The sequence below is a fragment of the Aedes albopictus genome, chromosome 2 (assembly GCF_035046485.1).
Source record: "Aedes albopictus strain Foshan chromosome 2, AalbF5, whole genome shotgun sequence".
Classification (NCBI taxonomy): Eukaryota; Metazoa; Arthropoda; class Insecta; order Diptera; family Culicidae; genus Aedes; species Aedes albopictus.
Genome location: NC_085137.1, coordinates 369,252,570 through 369,264,782, shown reverse-complemented (window position 1 = coordinate 369,264,782; position 12,213 = coordinate 369,252,570). Strand labels below are relative to the sequence as shown.

Genomic DNA, 12,213 nt, shown 5'->3' with positions numbered 1-12,213 from the left:
ACAAAATAATAACATATTTTGATGTGATGGTAAATCATGTTATTGGTTTGATATTTATGGCTGATATTATGATAGTAATATTTGTAAGGATTTTGTTATTATACTATTCAATAATAACTCGCCAATTAAAAGTTTTACAATGATAGCATGTTTTGTTATTTATGTGTCATCCTGAGCTATTCATGAAAAACTTAAGAATTGCAAATTTTGATATGATAGCAAAATATGTTCTTCTTTAGTTATTGGTTTGTTATTAACCTCTACCCGGGTAGGTACTATAGTGTAATATTTTTGATTCAGTTTTATCATGAATTTGTTTGTTTTTAATTACTAACCGCTAACCCTAATTTACAACTCTTTTGTCTACTGGGGCACTACGAGAGTGATTACAACTGACAGATGCACTTACAATTTGTACAGCGCTCAATATTATATTCTACAATGTCGAACTGTGCTGCTTTCACTTTTTTACTCTGCCCATGGCCGCTCTCGGGGGAATAGCAACTGACAAAGTGCAGAGGCTGGGATTGAAACCCACGACCATCCGCTTATGAAGCAAACGTGTGACCACTATGTCGCCAGCCCCGGAATGAATTTGATGGTATACTAAATAAATTAATGGTTTATTTTAGCTCCAGGATACTGATGGCCAGACGTTTTCTTTACATGCACCTTTGACTAACTAATCGAGCTTAACAATTGATAATGATAAAAAAAAAACAACTCTACTGAACACTTACCAAAACTCCACGAATCCCTGGTGTATCAGCAGTGCCATGAAATCGCCACTAAGATCATCTCTTTCGCCAGTCAGCAACAGAATACCATCGAAAGACTCCGGTCGAAACTCTATGTGAAGCTGAAATACCGAAAAAAAAGGAATCTATCATTATGTGGAGTGGCCAATATACCATTGAATAATGTCATTCATACGTCTTTCGCTCATACCTATTTACAACAATAATTGCTGATGGTAATCAGCAAGTTTTGTTGATTATTTGTGAACTAAATGCATTCAGCAATGCAAATTGCTAATTTCCAGATTTTTTTTTCAATTTATGAAACCTCCTCCTGTAATTTCAATAATCAGCACCATTGTACATTAATTCAACGGAAAACACGCGATCATTCAGCTAAACCATGCTGAAGGTGCCTGAGAGTGCGATTACCGGTCAAGGAATTTTTAGAAATGAATATTTCCTTGACTTCCTTAAACAGAGGAAGCTCTCAGTTAATAACTACACCAAAACCTCCATTTAGGTAACGAGTCGGGACTGCCTAAATAGAGTTTTTACTTAAATGGAGTCATTACCCAAATGGATTTGAAGATAGCAAATAAGTTTATCCTTTCAGGACGCGCGCCATCAAGCAACCGAAACTGCACCGCGCTGGCGCTGTATACGACGAGCGAGGTTTTTTGGTAGTGTTGTACTTTTTACAACAGCGCGCGTGCTGAAGGGTTTAGAAGGACGAGTGACCTGGAGATTGGAGGTGCGTTACATTGGTTCCGAGCAGTGTGTAAAAAATTCATTTTTTCATTCGTGTTTGATTACATTCGTTGTCAGCTGAATGCCTCACTTTTTTCATTTAATCTTCTGTCATGAATATTTTTTGCACGTCGTAAAATGTCCAATTTCTGCCAAAAGACGCATAATTCGACTTAATGGACAAATAGAGCAGATAGTTAGTGTTGTAATTGACTACCATTTACAAGTTTTGTGGTGATTTGAAGTATAATTGGAAGTTACGGTGAAAATTGTCAGTGACAGAAAAATGAATGTATAAGTGAGAAAATTCTTTCACCAAAATGAATTATATTTTGATTCCTCAGTTTAGAATTTTCAAAATTCACGTTGATTGTACTCATTGAAAATGAAAATTTTATACTCTGGTTCCGAGTTGGGTTTTGGGGGGATTTTGAAGGCATTTCAGACAGCCTTCAAATGATTTTTGGCTAATTTCAAAGGTGTTACTCAGGCGTTACGTAGGCGTTTTTGGGGGGTTTCTGAGGGTCCCAGGTGCATTACATGGAGTCCGAGGGGGTTTTAGGACGATTTCGAATGCATTTCAGACAGCTTTAGATAATTTTTGACGAATTCCAGAGTTACGCGGGCGTTTTCGAAGGTTTTGAGGGTCGCAGGGGTGTAACTGGGGATTTTGAGAGGGTTTAAGGGCCTACAGTTTCAGAAAACACAAGCTTTAGGGAGATTTAAGCACACAAGCTATGTAGACTCGATGACTTATGCTCAAGAAAGTTCTTAGGAAACCTTAAACAATCTCAAACCAACCCCATCCCCTCATTGCTCCCTCCTGAGCACGCCTTAAACTCCCCTTAACTCCACTTGCAACTAAATTCCCTTAAACAAACCTTATCCCTAATCTAAAGCCTGTATCCGCAAATCGGTACACAGAAATAACATCTTAAGATATGTTCATTTCACCAACAAAATTTCATAGTAATCGGTGCAGTACTTTTTGTTGTAGCAATGAAAGAGTAGAATGTGCGCCATTGAATTTTGAATTTTGAATTTTGAATTTTGAAACCTCTCAATCTACATTTGTTGCATAGGCAAAATTTCAAAAAGATCGATGCACTAACAACAATTTTATAGTCGATACATGTATTGGGACTGCACGTGATTTTAGTCCCTCAGACAGTAATTAGTCAGCACCCTTTATTGTTTCGATTGTACTATTGAAAGTACTATGCCAATAATGGCAGCGAATTAAACGCCCCATAATAAAGTAAAAAGTTTCCATAAATAATTCGAAAATTGTCAATAAATAAATAGAGGTGGAAGCAATAATAAACTATAAAAGTTCCATAAACAAATCAAAAAGCGCATAAATAAATAAAAACTTCCCATAAATAATTGATTTTCGTGCAATAGAAAATGCCAGAATTTCCACAAATAATTCAAAATTTGCAATTAAAACTACATTTTTTCCAACAAAAAATTTCGAACATACTACATCACCGAACTATTATGATAGAAACTATGTGTGCAATTTAACAGACAATCGCTTGCTGTCCGAACTTGCTAACACTCGTCGGACTTTAAAAAGGGAAAAAATTCCTGTTCGCATTTTACCGGGCAAATTCTTGGATCTGTGGATTTCCTAGATCCGAATCGACGCAGTTACGGCGCGTCGGATTTCGGAAACTTCGGCGGCCTTCCTCAATCCTCTATGCGGCTTCGCCGCATGGCTCGTCCAAAACTTTTACTTTACTAATTGTTTCGTATTTATTGCTAAATTTTCAATTGCTTTTTTGATGTTTTTCAATTGGGAATTTTTAAATTATTTATGGAAAAATCAGATTTATTTATGGAAAATTTAAACTTTTTTTTGGTGGAATAAATGTAGTTATTTATTGCAATTTTTCAATTATTTGTGGAAATTCCGACATTTTTTATAGCTCGAAAATCAATTTATTTATGGGAAATTTTGATTTATTTATGCACTTTCTGATTTGTTTAAGGAAATTTTATAGTGTATTATTCCTCCCACCCTTACTTCTTTATTGGCAATTTCTGATTTTGGTATGGAAAATGATCACTTTTCTATGAGTCGTTTAAATTTTAGCCTGCCAATAATCATAAAATTTTGCAGGCATATTATACACATAATCAACTACCTTCTGTCAAAATTTCATGAAAATTGGCAAAGAAAATCAAAAGTTGTGAATAGGCAAACATCGTACATGAAAAACTGTGTGAAGAATTAGCTTAAGTTAAAATTCACAAACAAAAAGAAATTTTAAAAAAACATGAAAAACACGAAAAAAAACTTCACTTACACTCACCCCTATCAACACCAGTAGCGTTCAAACCAATTGATCAAAGTTGATGAAATTTTGCAAGAAAGTGTCTATATAAGTATCATAACTGCTAACCAAATTTCATAATTAACATCACAGAACTTTGAACTGTAGCGTAAAAGAACCATCTATTATGCGAATAAAAATTGGCCATGATTGTACAAAATACTTAAAAGCACGTCTTTTGTTTTTTATCCACAGTTCAAAGTAATGCACCGATTTTTATGAAATTTGGTACAAAAAATAAACATACACCAAAGAGTTGTTAGTCAATGATTTAGCCAATTTTACCGATTCATTACAGAGCTACATTCGCACTTCTGTGTCCGGGTTTCGGATACAGGCTTTAAAACACCCCAACTTCTATTAACACAACCAGATTCCATATAGGTAACGTTACCTAAATGGAGGGACCTAAATATATTTTATCAAAATGGATTCGACCAAAATGGAGGTTTGAGTGTATGATTGTGGGAGTGATCATAGAACACTATGCTGAAGAACACAAGAAGAAGACAAAGTTCAATTTGCTAAGAAAACTCGTAGACCATTATGCTGAGATGATGGTAATTATGTTTTTACTATCGCAAACAAATTGGATTTGAGTAGATACATATTTGCCACATTTGCTAAACAATTAGATATCCACAGAACACATTTTGCAACATTTAAACAGGAACTACACAGATAGTGCATCTAGTCTAGTGAGCGTAGTACATTCAACTTCAACCACCCAGCATTCGATGGTTAACCAACAAACGCCAACTATTTTCCAAAGGTGTGCTCCACAAACACTTCACCATACATTGACTGCTGCATTGACCGGTTGGTTGCAACGAGAACATGCCGGCTATGATGCGACAGCACCTAGCGTGGTACTAGCCTGGCCAGATATTGTTGTGTGCACGAGTTATTGTTGCAGGAGTGGTTTTTTCGGCTCGTTGCTTTTTTCCAGCCCATTTGTAGCTGTTCTATTTCTTCGTGTTTTTTGTTGTTGTTGTATTTTTTTGCAATTTTGGACGCTGCGAATAGGTGCACGCCATGATCAGCAGCGGTGGATACTCTGCCGCCTATGGCTATAGAAGATTGGTTCCCGGATGCAGCACATACAGTTGTAGAGTTCGCTCATCATAATAGCTTCACTGCGGAATATTCGAAAGCGTACGGAGTGGAGTGCAGAGGTTCGCAATCATTAGCTGAAACTTTACCATTGCAAATCGTTTGCATGCCTTATGATTTGCAAAATCGAAGTTGTTCCCAAAGTTTTCTAGATATTACACTAGCACTTTATTTAAAAACTCCTTTATAAAACCTTCCTTGGATTATTTCTGAAATTGCTCCAAGGTTTCCCAGAGAAAATTATCCAGGAATTATTTTCAAAAAGGCTTGCACGGATGCCTCTTGAAAATTCCTTTAGAACATCTTCAATAATCCTCTGGAATTTGCTTTACAAATTCTTCTAGAGTAGAGATTCTTTCAGAAATTTCACTAAGTATTTCTCTAGAGATGCCTCCATGTGTATACTCAGTAAATTCTCAAATATCTGCACGAGAATCCTTTCAGGAAATCAGCAATGGATTCCTCCAGAAATACCTTCAGTGATTTAGTTCTTCAGAAAATTAAAGTTCAGAATTCATCCTGAAATTTCTACAAGTATGTCTTTAGGAAATTTTCCTGAGATTCCATCAGATTTTTTTTTTTAATCTCCCCCCAGAAATTCTTTATGAGATGTCTCCATATATTTATCCAAGGATTCCTTGAAGAAATTGTCTATGGATTTTTTTTTCAAAATAGCTCCATGGATTCCTTCAGATATTACTCCAGGAAGTCCGTCTTTAAATCTACCTAGACTTCTTTCAGAAACTGCTGCTGCGGTTTCTTTCAATATTTTTCCAAGGATTCTTTAGGATATTTCTTCAGCACTTTCTTCAGATATTCCCCAAGAATTTCTTCAGAAATTTCTTCAAGAATTCTTTTAGGTACAATTTCACGGGCTTCTTCTGAAACTGTACTAGGGATTGCTTCAGAAATTCCTCTTGGTAAACGTTTGAAAAACCATTCGAGATCCTTTCAGAAATTCTTCCAGTATTTTTTTCAGAAAATTTTCCAGAGTTAACTATGGATTACTGGCAGAGAGTGCGTTCAATGTTGCTCAACAGGAGTAAAATAATTTTATTCTGTATGGCGAAAAGCATCTAAACTCGAATTTCTCGAAATGAAAAGCTTTTACCGAAAAAATAGTTGGTATGCACCAAACCGGTCATCATTGTGCACAACCGTTACCAAATATATTTTCGAATAATGTGTTTCACTTCGAGAGATACGCCATTAGGTGCTATTCGCCATACAATATTTTTGCGATTTACTTTTAGCGATCTTTCGCGCATAGAAGCTAGCGCCACATTGGTCGATGCGGAGAGCAGGAAAACAGTCAAAGCATTTAATTCATTCGAACAGGAAGTTCACCAGATTTGCTTAGGAATTGCTTTAGGAATTTCATCGAAAATTCCCATCGGATCCACCCAAAAAAAATCTTACAGGAACCCCTCTTGAGAATATTTTATTAATTTATTAATACATTCATTGATTTAGGCAGAAACTTCTGCACAGATTTCCACATGAGTTTATGCAAAAAAAATCGTTCAGGGCTTCTTCTTTGTAATTTCAGAACACTAGAGCGTCGTATCGAAAGATAAAACTTATCTAGATTAGTTTCAGCAGATCTAGATCAAAACCGAAGACATTAAAATGTAATCAAAATACTTTACCGAAGACTCCCATCCTATAAAATGCTGTAGGCTTCGTGGCCGTGCGGTTAGCGGCGTCAGTCGTTTAGGCGTATTGTGAGTGCCACGGAGTTAGGTTCGATTCCCGCTCCAGCCGGAGGAAACTTTTCGTCAAACGAAAAATCCTCCACTAGTCTACTGGGTGTATCGTGCCTAATGTTAGTGAATGTTCAGTCTGTGCAACCTCTGGTTGAAGACGGTGTAGTGTCTTTTTATACCGAGAGCACTAGAGCAACGTATCGAAAGAAAGAACTTATCTAGATCAGTTTCAGCAGATTTGGATCAATACCGAAGACATTAAAATGTAGTACCAACCAATCCGATGTCTAAGACTCCAACCCTCTAGGATGCATACAAAGAACACTAGAGCATCATATTGAAAAACAAAACTTATCTAGATCAGTTTTAGCAGATCTAGATCAAAACCGAAGATGAGAGAATGTAGTTCCAACAAATCCAAAGCTCTTTGTCGAAGACTCCAACCCTCTAGAATGCATGCCAAGAGCACCAGAGCGTCATATCGAAAAATAAAACTTATCTAGATCTGTTCTTGGCAAACGACTGGAATTATGTTGATCGGATGAATTTGACACTCTCAGTCTTGAAAATCAAACGATTTATTTTATTCTGCCCGACGTTTCGGCCATGGATGTGGCCTTTTTCAAGGGAAAAACTATATTTTGAAAAAGGGGGGTTGACCAACCGACAACCACAAAACCAGACAATTTAGGACAAAAACGATAGACCAAGTAAGACTAGTTTAAGAACTTTAGAAGTGATATTGTGACCAACCAAACCCCCCTTTTTCAAAATATAGTTTTTCCCTTGAAAAAGGCCACATCCCATGGCCGAAACGTCGGGCAGAATAAAATAAATCGTTTGATTTTCAAGACTGAGAGTGCCAAATTCATCCGACTTATCTAGATCAGTTTCAGCAGATCTAGATCAAAACCGAATACGTGAAAATGTAGTACCAACCAATCCAAAGCACTTTACCGAAGACTCCAACCCTCTAGGATGCATATCGAGAACACTAGAGCGCCATATAGAAAGACAAAATTTATCTAGATCAGTTTCAGCAGATCTAGATCAAAACCAAAGCGACCGTTACCAGACGTACCAAACAAGAAAATTGTATATATACAGTTTCAATTCCCCAAGCATGCCCAAATTTGGAACATTTGAGAACCCCAATTTAGTTCCGAATGGCCAGGGGAATAAAAGTGCGCTGCACTTCGGATGCCAAACAATGGCGCACACGTGTGTGAATAGTCCTGCAGTTTGGTGTAGTGTGGGCACCACAACACCTACCGTTGATCAAAGGTAGAACATTTCCGGCGTCGCTTTTTTTTACTGGCGAAACTTGCTTCATTCAGACGGTTTGTGGTGTTCGGCATAACGTTTAACCAGCAGAGCCAAACTATTATTCATCGGGTTTGTTGATCAATTTAAATGCACATTTTGCGTGGGTTGATTTTTGTTTTAACAGATGATTTATCCCGTACCACATCTGCGTATGTGCTATGCTCGAATGTACACTACCGATCAAATGTATGGGGTCTCCCTTACAAATCAGGGAGTTTTGAAGTCCATATCTTTCCTAATTAGCTAAAATGTTCCCTAAAATAGCTAGAATGTTGCTTAAATATTTGTAAAGTTTTCCTTATGTCGCAATATTTTTAGAAAAAAAAGTTTTTATCATAGTAGGGTCAACCAACCTGATGAAAGCTATAATATAACCTATTATTTACCGAACATTAAAGAGTCGACAACCTCGTCATCTTCAATTCGGTGAAATGCATTGGAATGTTTACAGTAAATATGTAATGTAAATATGTAACATACGAAAATTTAGTAGACCCAGTTTTTTGAGAATTCGTCTATTTTTTAGAAAATGTTGCAACTTTAAGTGAAGTTTTCATAGAAAAAATATTGGAAAATTGTTCAAATCCAAATTGGTAGTTTTTTGATTGATTATCTTGAGAAAAACACTATGTTCTTGAGGGGGAGTCTCAAAATTTTTGATCGGAAGTGAATGTGCACTTGAATCATTGCGCATACTACAGCGCTGTTTTCATTGCGAAATAAATACATGCATTCACGCAATCGGTCATGACACCTCCATTGATTGTAGGGAACTGGTAGTACTCACCTGGACGTGTTTATAGGCACCCCTTAGTGCCGGGAAAGCAAGCCACGAATGTTGATTGAACCGGGGTGTGTTGATTCGAGAATCTGGAAAAAAAAGAAAGGAGAGATATTTGAATTGATTGCTTGTGTACTAGATGCTAAAGAATTGCAAGGTAGAAGTATAGCACGAGAGGTACCATCAAAAAGAAATTATACAAAAACTCTTTCCTGCACCAACTGTGGAGATGCAGAGGTATACTCAATCTTTAGTAGCAACGTATATCGACCCCGCTTTTTGGCCTGTTGACCAATTCTAGGATCGATTTGTTGGCCCTATATATAGCTCTATGAGAATTTTGAGCTATAACGGAGCAATAACTACCTAAGAACTTTGTGCAGACGAATTTTACGGTCATCTATGCTTGCTTATGCTCATAAATATTGTTTACGCTGTTTCTAAAATAAACATAATTTCGTGTCAAAACCTATGAACAAAAACGCCACTCTGGGGTTTCCGATGTTCCTGTTGATTCCAAAAGTGTGACACTCTTCCACAAGCGTCTTAAACAATTCGAAGGAAATGGATTATATCCCCCTCAAAGGTGACTGACTCTTGCGTGCGAAAAGGTTCATTCAATTTCTTAGAAGTTGGAAAACGCCTTCGTCACAAAACAGCGTGGCAGTCTGTCGTATTTGCTCAATGGGACCAAACGCGGAGAAGGGTCTGACAGGCACTGTCTGTGCTACGCTTTCCGAAGCATGCTTCCCGTAACAAATCCGGCTACTTTCATAGGGAACGGTGATTTACTATTTCTGATGACAAACTGAACGAAGTATCTGTGTAAAGTAAATATTTTGAATTTAAAAAAAGAAGAAAAATCTGATCATTAACCCCTACTGTTTAATGACCTGAACCTGCAATCTGCTGTAAAATTATACGCCACGGTAAGCATTTCAACAATTTTGATCAAACCTTTTCTAACCCCTGCACCTCAGCAGATATCCGAGCTGCGTCTGATGGTCTGCCTCAAACCGATGCAGAAGTCCATTAGAATATCAACTCTGGCTGCCCCATTTCTGTGCTAACTGCTGCAAATTGTGCCCAGTGCTTCTTTTGAGCGACCGCTGGCACTCAAACAACTCAACTTTGTACTTCCTGCGTTGTTGCGTTGCGTTGTTGGTGGGCTGCTGAACAGAAAAGCTGTTGGAAAATAGTTCAGTGCCAGTTGGCTCTGAAGCAAGACAAACGTACTTTTCATTTTGCCGAAAGTCATCCAGCAGCAACAGCACCAGCAGCAGCTGAAAACATTTCGCCCTCTCGGGTGGCGAACAATGGGCACAAACGTTGTGCTTGGTCAAAATGTGTATGAATGTGTATGAATATTGTCACACATTTAAAGCTTGAGCTGACGAATTCCATGTTCATTTCATTTATTTAGTTCATCATCAAATTTACTATAACACTGAATCAATAATTTGCCGCCATATTCTACCACCTCGGAAATATTCCCGTCTATCGTAACATCGCTGCCAAGGCCTGTCCTGTCTCGCTCAGTCCCACCTACCAGCATGTACTTTGTCTTAGTCGCATTCAAAACCAGTTCGACCTTTGCTACTTCACGTTTCCGGCGGGTGTACAGTTCTGCTACCATTCCAAATGTTCTAGCAATAATGTCCATGTCATCCGCAAAACAGAAAATTGGCTGGATTTCGTGAAGATCGTACCCCGGATGTTGATAGTAGACAGGAAAGTCTACCACCTTGTCGTAGTCCCCGTCGAGATTCGAATGAACTGGATAGTTCACCCGAAATCTTCACGCTGCTCTGCACACCGTCCATCGTTGCTCATATCAGTCTGCTAAGCTTCCCGGGAAAGCTGTTCTCGTCCATGATTTTCCATAGCTCTGCGCAGACGATACTGTTGTATGCCGCCTTGAAGTCGATGAACAGGTGATGCGTTGGGACCTGGTATTCACGGCATTTCTGGAGGATGTGCCGTACGGTTTAGATCTGGTCCGTTGTCGACCAGCCATCGATGAAGCCGGCTTGATAACTTCCCACGAACTCAATCGTTTCAGGTGACAGACGACGGAAGATGATCTGGGATAGCACTTTGTAGGTAGCATTCAAAATAGTGATCGCTCTGAAGTTCTCACATTCCAAATGGTTGCCTTTCTTGTGAATGGGGCAGATAACCCCTTCCTTCCACTCCTCCGGTAGCTTTTAGGTTCCCAGATCCTGACCATCAGCCGATGCAGACAGGTGGCCAACTTTTCTGGGTCCATTTTGATGAGTTCAGTTGCGATACCATCCTTACCAGCTGCTTTGTTGATTTTTAGCTGGTGAATGGCATCCTTAACTTCCCTCAGCGTGGGAGTTGGTTCATTTCCGTCCTCCGCTGCACTGGCGTCTTCGTTTCCTCCGTTGGCGTGGGCTCCCGTGCCTACGTTCTCCATGCCGTTCATGTGCTGATCAATGTGCTGCTTCCACCAAGAGGCCTCCGTCTTCATCCCTGCATATTCCGGCTCGCGGCACGAAGCCATTGCGGGATGCGTTGAGCTTCTGATAGAACTTCCGTGATTCCACAGCAGTTCCATTTCTACGCTTCTTCCAGGCACTACGCTTCTTCCAGGCAGCTCTTTTTCTCCCGACAGAGGTGGGTCTGCTGTTTCCGCTTCTGTTTGTAACGTTCCACGTTCTGTCGGGTCCCTTGCTGCAGCATTACCACCCTCGCTGCGTTCTTCTCCTCCAAAACCGTTCTGCACTCTTCGTCGAACCATTCGTTCCGTCGATGCCGTTCCACGTATCGATGGTGCTCTCGTCTGCGTCGTTGATGGCTGCTTTCACTGTACTCCAGCAGTCCTCTAGAGGGGCCTCATCGAGCTCACCCTCGTCTGGCAACGCGGCCTCAAAATTCTGCGCGAATGCTGAGGCATCATCCGGTTGTTTCAGACGCTCTAGGTTGTACCGTGGCGGTCGCCGGTACCGTACATTGTTGATGACGGAGAGTTGTGGGCGCAGTTTGAGTATCACCAGATAGTGGTAGGAGAACGTGGTCGATTTGAGATTCCGTCTGCTGTGGTGATCTCCAGGTGTAACGATAAGGGAGGCTGTGTTGGAAAAAGGTGCTACGTATGGCCATATTTTTGGAGGCAGCGAAATCAATGAGTCGAAGGCCGTTTTCGTTCGTCTGCTGCGCTGGTGGGCACTGAACTTACCAATCGTCGGTCTGAATTCCTCCTCCTGGCCTACCTGAGTGTTCAAATCTCCTATGATGATCTTGACGTCGCGGCTTGGGCAGCGATCGTACTCGCGTTCGAGCTGCGCGTTAAATGCGTTTTTGTCATCATCAATGCTTCCGGAGTGAGGGCTGTGCACGTTTATTATGCTGAAGTTGAAGAATCGGCCCTCGATCCTCAACCTGCACATTCTTTCGTCGATCGGCCACCAACCGATCACGCGCCTCTGCATATCACC

At 39.7% G+C, this 12,213-nt stretch overlaps 1 protein-coding gene across 1 annotated transcript in view; it reads right to left on the bottom strand.

Annotated features, from left to right (window-relative positions):
- Window positions 1-12,213, bottom strand: part of LOC109430547 (uncharacterized) — a 776,197-nt gene that overhangs the window by 204,473 nt on the left and 559,511 nt on the right. The window contains exons 6-7 of the mRNA XM_062852938.1: window positions 8,759-8,841; window positions 741-859 (exon numbers count right to left, since the gene is read on the bottom strand). Coding sequence (XP_062708922.1) covers window positions 741-859; window positions 8,759-8,841 — 202 coding nt within the window. The remainder of the gene's footprint in view (window positions 1-740; window positions 860-8,758; window positions 8,842-12,213) is intronic.